Source organism: Astatotilapia calliptera, chromosome 6 (assembly GCF_964374335.1).
Source record: "Astatotilapia calliptera chromosome 6, fAstCal68.1, whole genome shotgun sequence".
NCBI lineage: Eukaryota > Metazoa > Chordata > Actinopteri > Cichliformes > Cichlidae > Astatotilapia > Astatotilapia calliptera.
Genome location: NC_137427.1, coordinates 35,425,253 through 35,448,950, shown reverse-complemented (window position 1 = coordinate 35,448,950; position 23,698 = coordinate 35,425,253). Strand labels below are relative to the sequence as shown.

At 36.8% G+C, this 23,698-nt stretch overlaps 1 protein-coding gene across 1 annotated transcript; it reads right to left on the bottom strand.

The window, feature by feature from the left end:
* Positions 1 to 11,429: 11,429 nt before the first annotated feature.
* LOC113024605 (snake venom serine protease ussurin-like) lies at positions 11,430 to 20,264 on the bottom strand. The gene is made up of 6 exons (XM_080302607.1): positions 20,196 to 20,264; positions 19,698 to 19,890; positions 19,367 to 19,579; positions 14,581 to 14,642; positions 14,173 to 14,312; positions 11,430 to 11,492 (listed from the first exon to the last, which is right to left on the bottom strand). The coding sequence occupies exons 1-6, from the start codon at positions 20,239 to 20,241 to the stop codon at positions 11,430 to 11,432; spliced, it is 717 nt and encodes a 238-aa protein (XP_080158733.1). The 5' UTR covers positions 20,242 to 20,264.
* Positions 20,265 to 23,698: the final 3,434 nt, after the last annotated feature.

Sequence of the window (23,698 nt, the reverse complement as noted above, 5' to 3'; positions counted from 1 at the left end):
CATCAATTGTATTTATGCCCACAAAAAATGATCCACCTGTGATTTCCACCTTTTTTTTTTTTATCTGAAGATCGTTGAAATAATAACTTTATCCATGATGGATGTGGATGAACTCCTAAAGTTGCATACATATCCCTGCACAAGGGGAAATGGGTGTAAGCTACGCTAATTACAGAACACAAGCATTTGAAATACTGTCCTAACTTTTAAATTCTATTAAAAACATTTATAAGTGAAACTGTTGTTTTCTCACCATCCAGGTTCATTTTTCCAGCAGTGGGCTGCAGTCAGAATCCACCGTTCATGGATCAGTGAGCCACCACAGAGACTTTCATGTGTTGCACTGGTTGCCTTTAGTTTCACGTGATACTGACGCTCAGTGTCTGGACACTTGTGGCCTCCATAGATCCTTTTGTGCAAATCTACTCCTGTGCTGACTGTGATGCCTGAAAAAGAAAATAATTTACTCACAACTGGTTGTTTCTTCCATCTGAAGAACAACATATTCTTTCTAGTTAATATAGTTGCAGAAATGTGTCTGCAAATTGATGAAAAGAAGAAAAAGTACAATCATACTGTAGAGACAGTGTTCCTGATACTGTAACATTCTGACAAATGCATAATAACTGATATCAAAGCAGAGACAAAGAAGAACAAAAACAGTATCTGGTGGTTTAGTGAAAACCTAAATAATCCTTTAGTAACACAGAATTTGTCGCAACCTGAGAAATAAGTGCAATATTTCACTCACCAACACACAGAAGAAGAAGAAGCTTCAGATGAGCCATTGCTGTCATTCAGCTTGCAGTGAATGCTGTGCTGGGACCTTTTTAAGCCTCATTTTTTAGTTAGTGATGGATCCACCAATCAAAGAGCCTAATGTTATCAACAAAACCCCATTGGTTCGTTGGGACAGTTTTCATGCAAATGTTGAACATCTCTTCATCTTAACAAAAAAGTGTCCTCATTATTTGTAGTCTTTGTCATCCACATACTCCAGGAAATGATACTGCATTTGTTAAAATAAGTTGTTTTTTAACAGAATAATTTCAAAGTTTAAGTTAATTTATACACACACAACTTTTTAGGGTGTGTGTATATCTTTTTCTAAGAGTAGCATAAAGGAAAAACTATAAAACATCTGTTCTTCAATTAGCAAGATATTGACTGACTTCATTTAACAATGTTTTTATTTTCTTTTTTGTTTGTATTTTGTATTGCACTTTTCTGTACTCATAATCAAATATAAATCAATTTTTGGATAAAAAGTTGTTTGACATCCTCCCGGATCATATTCTTAGCTTTTTAATAACAGCACAATTTTAATAATAATCAGTTTGTTTCTTTGATTTTTCATCATATTTTTCTGATATTCACTCTGTGCTGTTTCAGATCAGTTTGTGATGTGTCCAGGTGACAAAGCCTTTTGGGTCAAATTTGTGATATTTTGCTATGTAAATTAAAGTGGCCTTTGTCTTGACTGTTGTCACATATGATGATGTTTCAAAGGTTCTACTATGGGCTCAGATGGTGCAACCGAAGATTAAGTTTTTAGTTTTATTTTTTTCTTACCCGGACTAAAAACAAGTGCAGCAGTTTTTCTCAACTAGTCTGTAACACTTTCTGACACGTTCTTTAGACGGACTCAGGCGCACACCAGGAATTCCTTGTGAAAGAAGACAGTGCGTTTATTTACAGTGAGAAAACACCAGGTGAATATATGTACAGAGTGCCAGTGAAAAGGCGGTCCGGGGCTCCAGGGTCCGAAGGAAACAGGGAAAGGGTCCAACATGCTCCACTCTCTCACAGAAAAGTCCAATTCCGCTGCTCCTCTCGCTCACATACTCAAACTGTGACCACAAGTTTGCATCATGGCGCTGATCCAGAATCCTTCCCTTATTGTTAATTCCTAGTGCTATAATAAAAAAGCGATAAGAATAAAAAAATGAAGTAATAAATATACAATAATGTATGTATGATGATTCAATTTGTTTGACTATCCACTCGGTGCAGGCACAACGTTTATGTATTATTGTATAAAATACAATCATGTATTTTCTTTAAAATGTGTTTTTTGAATATCATAATTACAATAATCCAATCCATAATTGTGTTTTCTTGTCATTGTCTTTTCAAAGCAAACAGGAGTTTAAACCACAGCAGTGAAATATGAGCTGAGTCAACTGAAGGTGAACAAGAAAGAGCCTGACAGCTGTTGTGTTGTGCAGTTTCACCTGCAGTATATAACATATCAGACTAGAGTTATGTCCTACAGCTTCGGTTCCTGAGAGTGTGAAACGTTAACATGGTCCTTGTGTGTGTGTGTGTGTGCACAATGTTTCTTTACAAGTGAAACTAGAACCACTAGATATGTGGTTCTAGTTTGGCTCTGTTGGCTCTGCTGCTGCTTTGTTTGCTTTACTTCCAAACTTTCTGCATTTAGCAAATAGCCTCTTTTGCTGTTAGCTAATCAAACAGAGGCAAGCAGAGCGAGTCTGTCACCTTCCTCCCTAAACTTGATTAAATATTACCACAGTGTAATAGTGTACATATAGTTGAGGACAGAGAGACAAAACAGGTGAGATGAGGAAGTGAAGAGAGAGCGTTATGCAGTTTTCCCACTCCCACCTGATAAAACCATCTGTTTTGTTTCTCATGACACTTCTTTCTCTCTGATTCTTTCACTGTCTGTGAAAACAGAAGACTTTATTCATAGAGTTGTTGTTTTTCAAGGTTTTTATTTTGTTCTGTTCCATTTTGGCATTTTGGCATTTTGTCTTGCACCGTATGAGTGCTGCACACTTTGGAGGAAGAATGAAATTGTTGCTAATAGTATTTTTGTCAGACTGTGTCATGTATGTCACCATAAATTCACTCAACAGTCGTGTTTACCGTTCTAAAAGTGCTCTACATGTACTATGGTCCAGTGGGTGCTGCACAGTCTCCTGTTCTAACATTTAATCAGTCTCTTGGTGCTACATGACTCGTGCACATGAGCAACTAACAGATGATCACTCGAAACAGGAAGTATCTGTGCTCAATTTTCAGTGTCATGGCAAACGCTGTGGAGGATATTTTATGATCACTGACCATAATTTCAAAATACTTATTTGAGAAGTCGTTGTAATATTAACTTTGAGCATTTATTTTTGATGACAGATCATATTGACTGATTGTTCTGAGAGGCTGTGGCTGAGAATATTATAAGATGGAATCAGACAAGGAAGATGAAAAAGGAATAGAGAAGGACACGGGGAAAAGAAAAGAAAAATATAAAGTGCGATGATGCAGAGTAGAGAGAGTAGATGTGAGATGAATCAGTAAAGAAGTAAGAAAAGAGCAGCCTGCAATAGTCCACTGTTAGTATAACGTACAGTGGGATGCAAAAGTTTGGGCAACATTGTTAATAGTCATTATTTTCCTGTATAAATCGTTGGTTGTTACAATAAAAATTGTCAGTTAAACAGACACACACAGTGATATTTGAGAAGTGAAATGAAGTTTATTGGATTTACAGAAAGTGTGCAATAATTGTTCAAACAAAATTGAACTCACTAACAACCTTGGAAGAGATTTTTATTTGTTTATTTTGCATAGGCTATTAGTATTAGGGACCCACTAATCCAATAGTTTGATTAGATATCAGTCCCATATTTACAAAAAAACCTTGGTCAGATATCGGTGACAATGAGCTGATCTATTATTCACTTCTGGTTTTACTTCAACATGCCACAAGAGGGCTAACGTAGCATGGAAGCAGCTAAGAGCACAGCAACAGTAGTGTGGGCATGTTTTGCCCCACCCACAAGTTAATTATTGTAATTATTACTTGACTTGAAAAGAATCAGCCTTTTGGGATTTACTTACCTGGATGACTGAGCATGCATCATCTGGACGTAGCGTTTTCAGTGAGAGAAACGTTTCGTCACTCATCCAAGTGACTTCTTCAGTCTCAGCTGACTGCAGGTTTCCCCAGTCTTATAAACAGTACATTTGCAAAATGACTGAAACTAGCACCACTGATCCCATTGATCAATGGCCTTTGATCAGTAGTTGTTCATCAATGGTCATGAGAATCTGTATATTAATTACCAAGGAACTGACCTCCCAGACCATTGTTCATTCAGTGGTGCTAGTTCAAATTCAAAGGTTCCTTGTTGATTGATATGAATTTTATTTCACGTGAATAATCAGTAATGACTTATCAAAAGCACTATGTCCAGGTCATTCACTGTCATACAGGTTCTGCTGTGTTGATATATATTGGGCAGCCAGATGTGCCTTCTTCACCTCCAGAAGTGTTTTTAATTTTGAGATGTTGCTTAACTGGTTAAAATTGGGAGCTGAATTGGAAACATGTGTTTCTTCAAAAGACCAAAGCTCAACCAGTAACAGCACGAGGTTGAAGAGAAGTGAGAGAGTCGTCTTTTCTTTGGCAGTTAATGTTGCTGTGCCCACAGTTCCTTATAGTGGTGAAAGATAAGTAAGCACTGAAGCAGCTGCTACTTAGACAGAACTCCTTAATGCCATTTGCAAGTCAAATTCACCTTTTAGGTTGGTAAGGGGACACAGGAGCATTTTCATCTTCATGATGTTTTATTGCTGTTTTACTGCTCTTGGAAATATCAGCATCAGTTCCACAGTAAAAAATTTGCTTCTTATCAATGCAAACGTGGTCATTTGTACTCAATGCAAACTACAGCTGAGGAAGGCAAATCAGACACATCAATGGTTATTCATACACTTCCTCTCATAATACCCATTGTGTTGTCTATTGTCTATTCTCTGCTCTGCTGACTATATACTGGGCTGGACTGGGACAAAAAATCAGCCCAGGCATTTTGACTAGTGACCGGCCCACCATGGTATTATAGGAAAAGCCATAAAGCCTTTATAATAAACTTAAACCTACACCACCCTCCCTATTCTGGTATTCTAAACGGTCTTTAGCAAAAATATAAAACAACCAAATTTATAATTACATATACCTAACTAATAGGGTTGCCAACTCCCAGCAAAAAAAGAAAAGAGAAAAAAATAGGGAACCACTCCCCCACCCTCTGTTTCAAGATGCTTAATTGACAAAACTGATTTTAATTTAATGCATGTACCAAACAAATGCACAGAAATCTATTATTTTTCTCCTGTAATCAAATAGATTCAACATCTTTCTTCAACAGAATTGCAGACTGCACAGATGGTACCTTCCCAAAGGAAAGAACACTATAACTTACTAGGGTATATACTAGACTTAATATTTACTGAATACAATAATGTATTTCTATACATTTTACATCAGATGAAAACTTTGGTTGTAAGATTCAGATATTATATTGTATTCTAATTTTTGCCTCATAACTTTTGCACTGTCCACTTCCTGCTGTGACAAAACAAATTTCCCACGTGTGGGACTAATAAAGATTATCTTATCTTATCTTATCTTATAAATATTTATTAAAAGCGAGACATTTTAAATGAGAATATGAAAGAAACGTAAGGATCCTGATGTTATTTGTCTCTCAGAAACAGTTCATAACTTCCCTTCAACTCATTCATGTCACCTAAAAGGTAACCCTGTTTCTCCATCACCTGTTCAGCTCTGATGATTCAGTAAGGACATCTCCTGGTTTCATCTTCATGTTTCCCTCTCACCACATATCCAAACCGAAATCATGACCAGCAGCTTTACAGCCGTGGCTCCAGCAAACATCAGCTGATACTAGAAATTAACATTAACTAAATTCTACCGACAGCTGATCAAGCTTAAACGTGCTGCTGTTGTTTAGCGCAACATCTGCTGGTTCCCTCTTTCTGGCGCAGAGAGAAAAGCTGATCAGCTGATCATTGATCAGTTTCATGATTGAATTAGCATCTTTCTAGCTGAAGTAGTTATGAAATCGCGTTCCTTTTCACCTCAACTTTAAAGTTCGACCTCCTCTGCTGTAACTGGTCAAGCCCAGAGTCGATCATGACCAACTGGCCAATCCACCACCATTTATTTATATCGTTAAAAAAGAAAAGAAATAAAACCCCATCGGCCCATAAAAACGAAAAATCACGAGCAGCCCATCGGGCAAATGCCCAGTATGCCCGATGGCCAGTCCAGCCCTGACTATATACAATATTTTGAAAGAGAAGACACGTCCATGCATTTTGCAATCACTACTGGAGCTACTGCGAAGTTGGCACTCAATTCCAGCTGTAAGTCAGAGCTGTGCAAGACATGATACCAGGAGAATTCATGTCAAGCACGTTTATTAATGCAGCAGAAAGAAAAAAGTGTGCGCAGTATGTGTTTTGTGGTTTGAGGATACTCACTGTTTCTGCACTCAAAGCTCACAGACTAACAAAAACAACAGTTTACAAGTGAAGTTAAATTTAGTCTCTTTACATTTTTGTGCCACTTATATAAAAAGGTAAAACAGTGGCAAGTTTTGGGTTTGCAGGAGCTGTTTTACCTCCAGTCTGCCTGCAGATGGTTAGCAGCTGCTAACGTTTATCTCTGTTAGTAAAATGTCTTCTCCTGCCGTTGGCTTATCAAACAGAGGCGAGGTGGTGTTGTACATTAACTTATACTCCCTCAGAGTGCGTTCGATTCAATTTGCATTGTTATAACAGTGAACACATTATTATAAGCTGCTCTTTTTATGACTGGGATTTTGCACACAAACACAATAATTTACTTTGACTACAAACATGTGGCCACATAATTTTATTTAACCCATTTTTAAAAGCTTGACTCTGATCCCTGGATTGTCTTGCAAAATACTACACAAGATATTTTGTAAGTTGTTCTTATATAAACTTTCAGGATTTTATTGGTGATGACAGATTATATTGACTGATTGTTCTGGAAGGACAGACAAATAAAAACTGGAGGATGCTGAGTAGAGAGGGTGGATGTGAGATGAGGTAGTAAGAAAGTAGGTGGATAATAGAAACTAATAATAAGATCATCAAGAGTTAATTCATTTGATTAGTTTCATTATTTTTATCTTACTGTTTTGTTTTTAGTGAAGGGATGATTAAAATTACACTTTCAGCAGTGATTAGTAAAGTAAAGAAAATGAGAAGCTGTTGTGTTTCAGTGTGACCACACAGGGGCAGTGCTGTATAAATGTTGTGTTATCTTACCAGGCATGGTCTCTTTATAAATGCCCAACAGAGCAACAAAATGACTTTAATTATATGCTCTGTGGTCAGTTGTCAGTTTGGTTTACTTGATACAAACCGTCTCCTCTCAGATCTCAGAGGACTGATGTCTCATAATGGGTCCCTGCATTAGTGTGATGGAGTGTCTGTAGTCAAAATCAACTGATTTTGTTTTTCTTCAAAAAACAGAAACTTCTGACTGACTGATGGCTGATCTTCTCTGTTCCCCACAGATTTGCCAGCTACTCAGCTAATGTGATGGTGGACAGGAAACCTGGGCTCTAATGTCAATTATTTGTTTTCAAATCATATAATATATTCAAAGCACTTGAGCTATTCCTAAGAGATCGAACTTAGAGATAGATCCACCTTTTTCCTCATCGCCACATCATAAACTTCATGTAAAACACTGACCATAGCTGACACATATTCTCAGCACAGTCAGACATTTAAGACTAAACAGCACAAGGTGGAGGAGAAGTGAGAGTCAAACATTTGAGTAAAAGTATTATATTTGAAATTTCCACCAACTCTATTTCTGTGTTTGCAGTGCTGTGTTTACTCAGTGGATCTAGATCAGGGGTGTCCAATTCGAATCCTCGAGGGCCGGTGTTCTGAAACTTTTACATGTGCCCCTGCTGAATACAATTAGAAGGTCATTAGCAAGACTGTATAGAACAGGGGTGGGCAATTCCAGGCCTCGAGGGCCGGTGTCCTGCGGGTTTTAGATCTCATCTTGGGTCAACACACCTGAATCACATGATTAGTTCATTACCAGGCCTCTGGAGAACTACAGGACATTTTGAGGAGCTAATTTAGCCATTTAAATCAGCTGTGTTGGTTCAAGGACACATCTAAAACCTGCAGGGACACCGGCCCTCGAGGCCTGGAGTTGCCCACCCCTGGTATTGAACCTGACCTGAACACCTCAGCGTGCAGTCAAGTTCTATAGTCTTGCTAATGACATCACTTCCCTCCCTCTTTTTAAGTCCAGACTCAAAACTCACCTATCCACATTAGCCTGTTCCCCATCAATTTTTCCATCCCGCTACTTTAATTTATTTTATTTTTTACTCAACTTTTCTAATAACTTGTTGTTATTATTTTGTAAATTGTTATGTTTGTTGTTGTTATTGCTTGTGTGCAGTGTCCTTGAGTGTTTTGAAAGGCGCTTTCTTAAATAAAATGTATTATTATTATTAGTAGTAGTAGTTTTAGTAGTATTAGTATTATGTTATTTCAGGACACCAGCCTTCAAGTTTTGATGCCTTTTTTTGTCACCTGCATTCCAGATGGTCAAATTCTGTGTTTTCTAATATGTAGAGTGTCTCTGCTCTCTGTCACACTCTGGGATGAATCACAGCTTCCATTATTACTTTACAGTTTGTGTTTCTCATTAAACTTTGCATTATTTAGCACCATTTTCTATTTCTAAGCTTTATCACAATATCTGTTCATTTAACCATCTTTGCACTAAAATGCTGTTATACAAGAATCCATTTCAAGCCTGGGAGACCTTAGAGAATATGACAAACATTGTTGTGTTTTTGTCTGCATCTTTTTGGAGCATCTCAAGATTTTGTGATCTTTTCCGATGCCATAATACTTGAAAGATGGTGTGCATGTTTCTTCAGGAAAAACAAGCTTTAACACAAACTGAATGTGCTGATGTTACAGTGATGATGTGTCCTCAGTCATATTGTTCAACAATGTCTCCCTCAGCTGGACTGGTGAAAATTAGCAGACAGGAAATAAGGCTACGTTCACACTGCAGGCGAAAGCGCATCAAATCCGATTTTTTTGACCCTATGCGACCCATATCCGATCATGGTATGACAGTGTGAACGGCACAAATCCGATATTTTCAAATCCGATCTGGGTCACTTTCGTATGTGGTACTGAATCCGATACATATCCGATGTTTCAGAAAGCGACTGCTGTGTGAATGGTCATTTCGCATTAAATCCGTCTTTTACGTCACTGACACAAGACAGACGCCAATTATCAGCGTCGGAGAAGCGCCCGATAAGACATTGCGAACGCTTCCTGGCCATCCAGTGTAGATGTTAGTGAAACTGTTGGGAAGACAACGTTGGAGAAACGTGAACATTTTATTTGTACTGTATAATCTGTAGATTCTGACAGAAATCTGCAACTATCCTTTGAAGCACCGCTCCTCTAAAACAGCAATAAGGATAATTATTAGGTTATTTACATTATTATGTAAATAACAAAATAACTTAAAGCAAAAATTGGGAAACGTAAAGTCGGAAGTCTTTATATTAACGGCCATCAGTCAAACAATATTGTTTGCTCAGGGTATAACCAGAGTGCGTTGTGTGTGACGTCTTCTTTTGCGCATGCGGGCCGCTTTTAGCGTTCACACTAGAGCGCGTTTGCTGTCGCATTTTATTTGTAGTGTGAACACGCAGACAAAAAAATCGGATTTGATCAAAAAATCGGAATTGAGCATTAAGACCTGCAGTGTGAACGTAGCCTAAGTGTCCCCTTCAGTCTGGGCAGAATGAAGTGTTTAACCCTTTAAGACCTACCACAGAACCAAGTCTGCCAGAGCTTATATTATATTTTTACATGTTGTAGTGCCATTTTTGGGAGCATTTCAAGTTGCTATACATCAATACAACCATTACAGCCTAAATGTTAATAATATGCATGCATTAAGTGCATAGTAATTACATAAATTGCAAAAAATTGCAATAAACTACAAAAAAATTGAAAATCGTTTTTGTTTTTTAACATATATTTCTAGTTAGAGAAATTTAAGAGGCTTATCCCTCAAAACTGTAAATACAAAAAAGTTGCACAAACAAGTTTCCCACCACAGGAAATTTATTTTGAGTGTCTTCATAGTTTTATTTTTGAAATACACCAATTTCTATACACTGCAGGAAAAACGAAAATAAATATTATAGTGCAAATTTGCAAAAAAGCAGCATATGCATCAAAATAAACTATTTCCAGCAGTGCAATATGAGTCCTAAGCATCCCAGAAACGACAGAGAAAGTCATAAAGTCAAACATAACTTTTAAAAACACCAGTATAGGCTCATGAGGCCTTGGTGGTAAAAAACTACATTTCCGCGACAATGATGTCACTTCCGGTTTCGGGCAGGACATGACGGACATGCGATAGTTTGTGCTGATGGACGTAGGAAGTGTTATGAACAGCTGATCGGATCGGCAAAGCCTGTTTCTGGAATATTATGGGTTTTTTTGCTGCAAGTGCTTTTTATCCAGTTTTTGCAAAGCTTTATGTGGAAGGAAACTGTGACCTAGGACAAGCTGATGCCATAAGATGTAAGTACAACTCCTCCGGTTTCATATGCAAAAACAATTATTGCGCTACCACGCTACCACGCTAGCTCACGTGGTTGCAGTGCTACCGGGATTTTAAAATAGTTACGCAAAACGGAGCGTGCCCGCTCTGACCGGTTTTAAAGGGTTAAATGAACTGGTTAAATATTGATGTTGAATTTCTTATTGACTTTTCGTAGTGGTGTATCCATTTGTCTTTTTATCTCTGATTGTTCTGTTTAGGATCATAAGAATAAATCATTTTGACCAATGATGTTGTGTGACATTGTGAGCTAAAAAGTTCAGCACTTTTTTAAAGCACTCTTACTATTTTGTTAGTTATACTCCAAAACATTGTTTGAATTTATGAACTTATGATGTTTTCAGTGTTTTGGATCAGGTCAGCTGAGAAAAGTTCAGACAAGTCGATGACGATGTGAAATCATGTTTGAGATTTCAAATCAATATTTCAGGTCATGTATCAAGTAAAAAGTCACTAAAGGCAGTTCAAGTCTGTTTGGTGCTTCATCCCCAAGATTTTATCTTCAGTTATTTTCTTGAACTGAAACTCTTATTGTTGTAAACTGCTGTGTTGGCCTCTACTTTATGTTGCAGGTTTAGAACCTGATCGCAACTAGTCTGAAGTTTACTCTGTTCTCTGTTGTGATTAATGCCAATAAAAAGTAACAATTACAAGCCTGTGTTCACTAACAGTCTGTTCAATACTTCTAGAAGATATCATCTTTCATTTCCTCACTGAGGAAAATGAATGAAGAGAGAATAAAACAGGTTTGGTTGAGAGAGCAAGTGGATGAAGAGGAAAGGGAGTGAGGAAGAAAAATAGTTAATAGTTTGTGGTGGATTTTTGTATGATATGTATAACTATCTAACTATATACACTATATGCCTATCTGCACTGAACATATATACTCTAATTTTCACTGTAACTTTCATGTAGCGTCTTAAGCACAGGGTTTTCGGGAGGAGCCGTGCTGCTCTCTGATAGGAAGCAGGACCATGCTCTCCTGGAGAATGGAACAACTTAAAAATTCGATTAGAGTGTTATCTATTCTAAATATCGCTTGGAAAAGTAGAGTCAGCTAGTAAAGCATGCACTTTAGAACAGCACACAGCAACACTACATCTGAGCGGACTACACCTTTCTTGGCTGCTGCCTCAAAGCACATTGTGCGCTGTCTATCTTGCGTGCTGCACAATAGCGTTTAATATTTAGTATCTACTGTTATCTACTGCTAGCTAGTTTATTGTGATGGTGCTGTATTTATCATTTTTTGTGTTTTGTTTGTTTTCTCTTCTGTTTTTTTTTCTCTCCATACAGGTGATCCAGGTGTTTTGTTTGTTTTTCTTTCTTCCCCCCTTTCTCACCGTCTCTTCTCCCCTCTGTTTTTCTTTCTCTCCCTCTCTTTCTTTCATTCTTTCTCCCTGTCCTATCCCTCAGTCATGTCTGTCCCGTTTGTAGCAACCGAAAATAAAATAAAATAAATACATATTTATAATAAAGGTCAATCAAATGGACCAATATGGCAAGGCCATGATGATCCACTCGGTAAAATAGATCCGCTTGGCATCTTTCTTGGCCTTAAGACAACAATTCTGATGGCTAAAGATCCAAACGGGACAAAAAAAAAAAAAAGAGTCTTAAGCACAAGACATTTTGCTTCACCGTGGTTTATTAAGGTTTTACATTAACAGGACAGTTAATGCTGTCGAGAGTTTGCCTGAATAACTCATCTCCAGCTCCGGTAACTAACCTTCCCTAATACACACTCAACATCTTTCATGCAGCACAACCAAAACAGTAACATTGTAACAGAGCACGATTAAAATATCATACAATATAATCACACACACACACACACACACACACACACACACACACACACACACACACACACACACACACACACACACACACACACACACACACAGCTGATTGACTGAAGTAGGGTTCAATAAAACTTGTTGGTTGTTGGTTTGGGCACTGCTCACCTCCACATTAAATAAACTGCTGCTCATGTGTGTTTGTAGGTTCTCAGTCATCCAGGTCATGGTTGTCTAAGGAGCCTGGAAAGAAAGCGACTTTACTTCTTTAAGGTTCTGGATGATGTTTAACTTCTTATCCAAGAAACGTCTTCACTTCATGAGCTTCCTTTGCTCATGTTATACCTCCGGGCAGTTTAATTTAATGACCATGCAGTGCAGTGCTCTCAAACACACAGCAGAGGGCGCTATGCACATTCCCTGACGTTACAAGTGGAGGAGGAAACAAACAGCAGCATTGAAAGAGAAAACTGAAGAGTTCAAAACAAGTTAATTTAGTCTCTTATTGTAATAATAAACAATATTTAAACATCACTTTGCTGCTTCACGTTAAAAGAGCTCTGTGTGCTTTTACTGCTCAGTAGGAAAATATTGATGCAATTTAAAAGACGTTGTTTTAATTAGCATTTAATGATATCTACTTTGAAATGTTTTCACTACTTCCCAGGAAATTTGAACGTGCTGCCTAATATGGAAAATGAATCATGATGAAATCCTGAAATCTATTCTCATATTAATTTTCTTTTAATGTTCTACAGGTCTAAAAATAAAAACCTCCAGTGATAGTAGGCAATATAAATATATATTTTTTTAAAAACTATATGTTATAGAGCTTTGATGAGGTGAAACACATTCTCAGTTTATTGGTTATGAGAATAGTTATGACAGTGTTTACGCGAGAAGCATTAGAGTGAAATAGTTTTGTGTAACAGCGACATCTGGTTTGAGTAATAGTGTCCATGAGCTTTGTGAATATTAAAAGATTAGTTTTCACTTTGGTTTTAGAAGTATAAAAATGCAGGACTGAAGATAAGATGGAAACAATGTATTATGAGATATAAAATACATATGTTCATATGTACTATAATTTTATTTTATTTATGTTCTGTTTTGGGGGTGGGGGTTGTGTGATTAGAGTTGGGACAAAACAATGGACAGTTTCAAAAAATGCATTTTATCAACAAAACGTATTTTGATAGTTACTGTATTTATTTTAATGCCCTGTATAGTGAAGTGATTAAAAGAAAAGTTTATCTGCCACCAATGAGCCAACAGCCTCCACGTGAACATTTTCAGCCTCAACAATCAGCTCTGATTCATGAAATTTATCATGTTCAGGCCCTGCAGCTGATTGGTGGCATGTCTGATCAGAAAGCCTTTCTGCATCTTCACAGTGTGAGTCTGAGAGTTTCTCAACAACAGGATGAGCTGCTACACACCTGACACCACATTCAAACACACACAAGCTGCAAATCTAACACAATAATTTAGACCAAACAAAAAGGTTCACAATTTGCAGTTAACATGAAGATATTCTAGAGCAGAAACAACACACAGCACACAAGTTTCATGTAGAGATGATTGTTTATTCTGGATGTTATTTTCATTCAGTTATTTTCCATTACTTTTTGGATAAATTGTCTGGTTTATCCATTTCATGTAAGAACAAACATTCACAGTAACAGCTGGTCTGGTACAGACACGTACACCACCGCCTTTGATTACACCATAAATCATGTTGTTGTAAATCACTCCACCACCAGAATCACCCTGAGAGAGAAAAATATAGTTTGTGTTCAAGTTTCTTCCAAAAGATCTAAAACATACAGAGATGATATACAGTGATGTTAGCAGTCAACTTACCCCACGTGTATCTACATTAGGTTCTTCCAGACACAGCCTGTTGTTATACGGCACATCTGAATAACATGGATCGTTTCTGGTAGGCTCACAGTCAACAACATGCATGTTTGCACACTGGAGATGAGGTGGTTGGCCAGGGACTGGAGAAAAAAGCCAAAGAACAAAAGTCATTCATAACCTTTCAAAAACTAAAATCTTGAGGAAATTGATGTTTTGTCTTTTTTCTGGATGTTTCCAAATGATTTTTAAACAAGGAACCTGGCATACAGTATATCTACTATAAAATTTAAAATCTTTGTTTATATTACAGTAGTCAAATAAAACGTGAATGTAGCTGTAAAACAGACACAGAAACCAAAATAAAGTCTAGCATAAACTGTGAAATAATTCATCAAAAAACTTTCTTACGTGTGTGGCCTGTCGCATTTACCCTATACCCACCAAGTCCTGCAACCTGAACGACGTCTCCTCTAGAAACAGACCAATAAATAATAATCAATTAATTTCAGGTCCATCCATGTGTTTTAAACATCAAATAAATTAATAAATCTCAAAATTTCAACTTTATTCTCAAAATGATCTATACTATGTTTTTTTTTCTGGTCACCAAGTCGCTTCCACACAGCTTTACTAAGAAGCTTATAAACATGTTTGATTCACAAGGAAAATTCTGACACTTTCTGCTGCATTAACAACACACTGTCATTTACCTGCTACTGCCTCATGGCTTGGCTCCTTTTGTATGGGCTCAAACTGTGGTCATAAATACTTTGTACTTGTAAAGCAAATGTGTAGTTGTGAACTGAGTGTTGTAACCTTATAAACCAAAATATCTGAAAATTTTATGTTTGTGCATCTATAGATGAGAATTTTTGTGTGTGTAAAAAAGATTTACACAAGATACAATTTTTTTAGTCAAGGTCTGCTTATAACACAAGAATGAACAAATTGAGAGCTGTTTTTTTACAGTCTTGGGATTTGGTCATCTTGATGAGCAAACAGTTCTCAAGCAATGCAGAATCCATGAATTAGGCGCAATCCTCTCAGCCATAGACTGTCAGCATTAGTCAGACAGGGCAAATTAGTATGATCGCAAAAATGGGTTGACGTCAGCAGAAACCCAGCAAACATCTACTCAAAATGTAAAAATACACTCAAAATAAAAGTTGAAGAGATGTTGCAGATCTTGCTACAGTGTTGCTTTGAGTTATGTCTTTATGTCTAATGTGTTAAGTTGTGTTAAGCATATTAGATGGTGTTTAAAAAAACAAAACAAAGATACATGTGGTTACAGAGGCTCTTAACCTTCCTGCGATTTTATTTTAAGTGTTCGAGATGTTGCCTTCCCATCAACTCAAAGCAGGCTGGCCATTCTGATATCTGGCACTGACGAAGCATTTTCATCCAGAAAACTGCGACTCACTGGATATTTTACTTTTTCATGCCACTTTCTGTATACCCTAGAGATGGTTGTGTGTGTGTGTGTGTGTGTGTGTGCTATAAATAATATAAAAATATATAACAGCAAATTACAACGCTGGTGTTGCAAATCAAAGAAAAGTTGCAGAAACATTATGATTTGATCATCACTGTGCTATTGGTGCTGCTGTTTTTAATCTAACATGACAGCCACAAATTGGAGATCTGAAACTTTAAACGGCGTACATTTAAAACAGGTCACTCACTGTTTTCAATGCCCATAGCTTAATAAAGAAGGCCAGGAAGTCACTTTATTTTGGCTCCAGATCAAATTGAAATTTTATAGATTGAACAGCTGATAAATAGTTTACAAATGTTACTGATACATTTTCTAATCTGTGTTCTATTAGCTGTATTTCCAGCAGTGTGAAGCAGAGCAGATTCAAACCAAACCTGTTTGCTCCTAAACTGATGGTGTTAGTAATGTATGTCTTAACAAGTTGCTTATATAAAACTTATTAGTTCAGCAGACAATCTATGTCATGTTTAAAGCATACTATAAATTAAATAACTAATGAAAATTTGATGCTTCCTGCTCATTTTACACAAAAACTCTGAACATAATCTCAACAGGAGCATATTTCCATGGTGATCTTACCAGGTAACAAGAGAGCCACCTGAAACACTGGAAACTTAGAAATTAGGCTCAGCGTGCATCACTAACAGATTAACCTTGCTTCACTGTCCACCACTCTGAAGCCAGTCGCCCAGAAGAGGGAGACTAAATTCTGAAAAGGCTGCCAACCCAGTACATCATAATAATATGCTAAAAATACAGAAATGTTATTGAAGTTGTGTGATTGGGACGGAGATTTTCTCTTTAGAGGGAATGAATGAAAATGATAATCATTTATTTTAAACTGGTATTAGTATGTTTATTATTACTATATTATATTATTTTTCTTAAATGGTCCTCTTTTATATTCATTCATGTTTCATATTCCACTTGTTGAATGAAATTCACTGTCTAAAAGACACAGAAATACTATTTTTAATGTTGTTAATGATGTTAATGTGTACAGTATAACGTGTCACGGTTCTGGGTCATTTTGACCCAGTATTTTCAGTTTGTTATATTTTTATGTATTATGGTTTTTATGTCTTCTGATTGTCTTGTTTTAATTTTATGTTTCAGTTTATTCTGGTTTAGGGTTTTGTTCTTAGGTTTTATGTCTTGTGCCCTCGTACTTTGTGTAGGTTTAGTTCAGTGTCAAATCTGCGCCTTTGTGGATTGTTTCCTGTTTTACTTTGGAGGTCCATGTCTTATGTCAGTGTATTCAGTTTTGCTTCCCCCTGTCTCGTTACTAGGGATGGGTATCGAAAACTGGTTCTTGTTGAGAACTGGTTCCCACTGTTTCAATTCCTTGGACTTGTTTGCCATTTTTGCAAACAATTCCCTTATCGATTCCAGTCGCCCCGAATGACATCACCACGTTGCGGAGCATCATTTACCTGGCAGGAAACATGGCGGCTCAAACGCTCAAAAGTTTGGTTATACTTTACGAGAACGGATGACAACGGGGCAACTTGCAAAGTAGATATTTCATTTAAGGGAGGAAACACTACGAATATGCAAAAGCATTTGCTCACAAGACACACGATAACCTTAAATGAATGTCGCTTCTTTAATTCCGCTCCAGACTCGTGAATCTCAACCCAGCAGCAGCGGTAACGTTTGCACGTCCTCTCCCGTTAATGCGGCAGGTAAATAATCAACTAACAGCGCATATTATGTTAGCGCGATCTGCCTTATTACAAAACCTGCCATTACTGTGCATTTAGGTGACCATGATGAGAGAGACAGACAGAGTCTGGCTCAGATGCTGGCAGTTCTCGCTGAAGTCTACCGGTAGCGTCTCCTTTCAGGCCAGGATAGACGAATGTCACCGAGCAGTGACTAAGTTTGTGGTCAAAGGCTTGCACCCATTTGCCAGCAGATGCCCCCGATTTTCGGTAAGTGAATGTGTTTAATTGTAGGCAGGGACATTACTGGATATTCTTGTGTAATTGCTACTGAATAATTTATGTTATACTTTGTTATTGCTACAGAAGAATATTTGTTTTATTATTTTACATTTACAATGTTTTTTCCTGGGGACCCTGTGACACCCCATTGAAGAGCCGTAGGCTGGATCTCTTAAGATCTCACTGTTAGGTTTGTAAGGCCATGTTACTCCTAAATTTCTATCTTGTTCAAAGAGAAGATATAAAACAAAGTTCTAAGCTATTCGACTTTAGTGTTTTCCTTTTTTAAAAAGAATCGATAAAGAATCGAATCGTTAAACAGAATCGAAAATGGAATCAGAATCGTGAAAATCTTATCAATACCCATCCCTACTCGTTACCCCTAATTTCTCCCAGCTGCGTCTCCCTCCTGTTTCCCATTCCCTGATTACGCCTCTGTGTATATAAGCCCTGTGTTTTCCTTAGCTCGCTGTTGTGTTGTATCCTCAGAATTGCCTATGTGTTCTTGTCATACCATTCTCAGTTTGGTTTATGTTTTGTTTCATGCCAGCAATAAAGCTGAGGTTCTTTGAGTTTGCCGTTCATTCTCTATGAGTCCTGTATTTTGGGTCCTCATCCCTGCCTGAGGCACCTCAGGCCTGCCACAGAGCCCTGACATAAAGAAAAGTTGGAAGGATTGTACTTGTTATTGAATAGTGGTGCAATCCCACAAAAACATTATGCTTGCTGAGGGAGTTTGTCATTGCTGTTGTTTATGTTTAAACTCCTTCTTTAGTGTAATGTAAGTTTTTACTGTGATATTGTGTTGATTGAGCTGTCCCATATGGAAAAGCAATAGAGAAAACTTATAAAAGACTAGCAGATTTGGCCTACTTCATATAGTGAATCATATAAGGCTGATATGGTTTACTCATGAAAGTGGCCACTTTCATATATTGTTTTAGTAAGTATCCAAAACATACAAGTTTCATTTATATGATTTTCAAGGGATCTTGTATCTCTTGTTTTCACTCTTGTATGCTTTTCATACAAGTTTCACACAAGACAGACACAAACTTTATAAGATTTATATATATCTTTTCCACATGGGGTGGTTTGTTTATTTGTGTGTTCTTGGTTGCAGTAATTTCCAAAATAAAGCATTATTTTGGAAATTACTTATTTATCTATTTTATTTTTTATCTATTTTATTTACCATCAAAGTTTTGTTTTGATGATAAAGTCATAATTTTATCATAAAGTATTAGATAACTCTTTATATGCTGCAGATATTGCAAGTGGTGAGGTACTATGGGGATTTATTATATGATACTACACTTGTGCTTTGAGAGGCGTACTATAGACAGAGCACATTATTATTTTATGGTTCTTTCTACTTTGATTTTTTTCTTTATGTTTGTCTTATATTCTGTACCATACAGCTCTATAAAAAGTGTGCGCCCCTGTTTTTCCCTTCATTGTTTTTATGAATGGAAACACTGTGAGTATAATATGGTTTTCTGACAAAAACTTAAGGAAAATGTTAATAATGTTAATTAAATAATTTAATATATTTTGTAAATTAACATCATGACATACAAACATACAAATATATGGTCAGGGTTCAGTAAGCAGGTGACTAATATTCAACATTGTAAATTAATAAATATCATAATGTAAATAAATGTAAAATGTCAATACAAATAAATAAAAATAAAAAAGTGGAAAAGTCAGAAAGGATTCAGACTTATTAGGTAAGCGCACAACTTACATGTTGGGAGGATTTGCACAGTCTGGTAAGGCAACGGTCTTCCTGCCTGGTTGTGAAGGAATTTCCAGTAGCATGATGTCATCAATTGTATTTATGCCCACAAAAAACCATCCACGTGTGATTTCCACCTTTTTTTTTTTATCTGAAGATCGTTGAAATAATAACTTTATCCATGATGGATGTGGATGAACTCCTAAAGTTGCATACATATCCCTGCACAAGGGGAAATGGGTGTAAGCGACTCTAATTACAAAACATGAGCATTTGAAATACTGTCCTAACTTTTAAATTCTATTAAAAACATTTATAAGTGAAACTGTTGTTTTCTCACCATCCAGGTTCATTTTTCCAGCAGTGGGCTGCAGTCAGAATCCACCGTTCATGGATCAGTGAGCCACCACAGAAACTTTCATGTGTTGCACTGGTTGCCTTTAGTTTCACGTGATACTGACGCTCAGTGTCTGGACACTTTTGGCCTCCATAGATCCTTTTGTGCAAATCTACTCCTGTGCTGACTGTGATGCCTGAAAAAGAAAATAATTTACTCACAACTGGTTGTTTCTTCCATCTGAAGAACAACATATTCTTTCTAGTTAATATAGTTGCAGAAATGTGTCTGCAAATTGATGAAAAGAAGAAAAAGTACAATCATACTGTAGAGACAGTGTTCCTGATACTGTAACATTCTGACAAATGTATAATAACTGATATCAAAGCAGAGACAAAGAAGAACAAAAACAGTATCTGGTGGTTTAGTGAAAACCTAAATAATCCTTTAGTAACACAGAATTTGTCACAACCTGAGAAATAAGTGCAATATTTCACTCACCAACACACAGAAGAAGAAGAAGCTTCAGATGAGCCATTGCTGTCATTCAGCTTGCAGTGAATGCTGTGCTGGGACCTTTTTAAGCCTCATTTTTTAGTTAGTGATGGATCCACCAATCAAAGAGCCTAATGTTATCAACAAAACCCCATTGGTTCGTTGGGACAGTTTTCATGCAAATGTTGAACATCTCTTCATCTTAACAAAAAAGTGTCCTCATTATTTGTAGTCTTTGTCATCCACATACTCCAGGAAATGATACTGCATTTGTTAAAATAAGTTGTTTTTTAACAGAATAATTTCAAAGTTGAAGTTAATTTATACACACACAACTTTTTAGGGTGTGTGTATATCTTTTTCTAAGAGTAGCATAAAGGAAAAACTATAAAACATCTGTTCTTCAATTAGCAAGATATTGACTGACTTAATTTAACAATGTTTTTATTTTCTTTTTTGTTTGTATTTTGTATTGCACTTTCCTGTATTTTAATAAGTGATACTGCTGAACAACTACGTCTGGCTCACTGAGCACAAAACTCAGGGCCTTAGAATTTCCTGTTCAGTTCGATACTTGCTTATGAGAAGCAACATTTTCAAGAAGCAACACATATCAGTTGTGGTAAGAGCCTTAAAACCTTTCTCTGTGCCTCTTTCAGTGGTCAGCTGCTACTTTCTAAGTTTTTGTTGGTATTTCTTATTCTTTCAGCGCAGCTTAGTCATTCATGTTCGCATGGATAAATAATAATACTCATAATCAAATATAAATCAATTCTTGGATAAAAAGTTGTTTGACATCCTCCCGGATCATATTCTTAGCTTTTTAATAACAGCACAATTTTAATAATAATCAGTTTGTTTCTTTGATTTTTCATCATATTTTTCTGATATTCACTCTGTGCTGTTTCAGATCAGTTTGTGATGTGTCCAGGTGACAAAGCCTTTTGGGTCAAATTTGTGATATTTTGCTATGTAAATTAAAGTGGCCTTTGTCTTGACTGTTGTCACATATGATGATGTTTCAAAGGTTCTACTATGGGCTCAGATGGTGCAACCGAAGATTAAATTTTTTAGTTTTATGTTTTTTCTTACCCGGACTAAAAACAAGTGCAGCAGTTTTTCTCAACTAGTCTGTAACTCTTTCTGACACGTTCTTTAGACGGACTCAGGCGCACACCAGGAATTCCTTGTGAAAGAAGACAGTGCGTTTATTTACAGAGAGAAAACACCAGGTGAATATATGTACAGAGTGCCAGTGAAAAGGCGGTCCGGGGCTCCAGGGTCCGAAGGAAACAGGGAAAGGGTCCAACATGCTCCACTCTCTCACAGAAAAGTCCAATTCCTCTCCTCCGCTGCTCCTCTCGCTCACATACTCAAACTGTGACCACAAGTTTGCATCATGGCGCTGATCCAGAATCCTTCCCTTATTGTTAATTCCTAGTGCTATAATAAAAAAGCGATAAGAATAAAAATATGAAGTAATAAATATACAATAATGTATGTATGATGATTCAATTTGTTTGACTATCCACTCGGTGCAGGCACAACGTTTATGTATTATTGTATAAAATACAATCATGTATTTTCTTTAAAATGTGTTTTTTGAATATCATAATTACAATAATCCAATCCATAATTGTGTTTTCTTGTCATTGTCTTTTCAAAGCAAACAGGAGTTTAAACCACAGCAGTGAAATATGAGCTGAGTCAACTGAAGGTGAACAAAAAAGAGCCTGACAGCTGTTGTGTTGTGCAGTTTCACCTGCAGTATATAACATATCAGACTAGAGTTATGTCCTACAGCTTCGGTTCCTGAGAGTGTGAAACGTTAACATGGTCCTTGTGTGTGTGTGTGTGTGCACAATGTTTCTTTACAAGTGAAACTAGAACCACTAGATATGTGGTTCTAGTTTGGCTCTGTTGGCTCTGCTGCTGCTTTGTTTGCTTTACTTCCAAACTTTCTGCATTTAGCAAATAGCCTCTTTTGCTGTTAGCTAATCAAACAGAGGCAAGCAGAGAGAGTCTGTCACCTTCCTCCCTAAATTTGATTAAATATTACCACAGTGTAATAGTGTACATATAGTTGAGGACAGAGAGACAAAACAGGTGAGATGAGGAAGTGAAGAGAGAGCGTTATGCAGTTTTCCCACTCCCACCTGATAAAACCATCTGTTTTGTTTCTCATGACACTTCTTTCTCTCTGATTCTTTCACTGTCTGTGAAAACAGAAGACTTTATTCATAGAGTTGTTGTTTTTCAAGGTTTTTATTTTGTTCTGTTCCATTTTGGCATTTGGGGATTTTGTTTTGCACCGTATGAGTGCTGCACACTTTGGAGGAAGAATGAAATTGTTGCTAATAGTATTTTTGTCAGACTGTGCCATGTATGTCACCATAAATTCACTCAAAAGTCGTGTTTACCGTTCTAAAAGTGCTCTACATGTACTATGGTCCAGTGGGTGCTGCACAGTCTCCTGTTCTAACATTTAATCAGTCTCTTGGTGCTACATGACTCGTGCACATGAGCAACTAACAGATGATCACTCGAAACAGGAAGTATCTGTGCTCAATTTTCAGTGTCATGGCAAACGCTGTGGAGGATATTTTATGATCACTGACCATAATTTCAAAATACTTATTTGAGAAGTCGTTGTAATATTAACTTTGAGCATTTATTTTTGATGACAGATCATATTGACTGATTGTTCTGAGAGGCTGTGGCTGAGAATATTATAAGATGGAATCAGACAAGGAAGATGAAAAAGGAATAGAGAAGGACACGGGGAAAAGAAAAGAAAAATATAAAGTGCGATGATGCAGAGTAGAGAGAGTAGATGTGAGATGAATCAGTAAAGAAGTAAGAAAAGAGCAGCCTGCAATAGTCCACTGTTAGTATAACGTACAGTGGGATGCAAAAGTTTGGGCAACATTGTTAATAGTCATTATTTTCCTGTATAAATCGTTGGTTGTTACAATAAAAAATGTCAGTTAAACAGACACACACAGTGATATTTGAGAAGTGAAATGAAGTTTATTGGATTTACAGAAAGTGTGCAATAATTGTTCAAACAAAATTTAACTCACTAACAACCTTGGAAGAGATTTTTATTTGTTTATTTTGCATAGGCTATTAGTATTAGGGACCCACTAATCCAATAGTTTGATTAGATATCAGTCCCATATTTACAAAAAAACCTTGGTCAGATATCGGTGACAATGAGCTGATCTATTATTCACTTCTTTTTTTTTTTTTTTTTTTTTTTTTCTGCCTGTCCCATTTGGTTCTTTAGCCATCAGAATTGTTGTCTGAAGACCAACAAGGATACCCAATGGATTTACTTTGCCAAATGGATCATCGTGGCATTGCCGTATTGGTCCATTTGGTCGATCTTTGTTTTTATTATTTATTATATTTTATTTTCAGATGTTACAGACGGGACAGACATGAGTGAGGGATAGGAAAAGAAAGAGGAAGGAAAGGAAAAACAGAAGGGGAGAGGGACAGTGAGA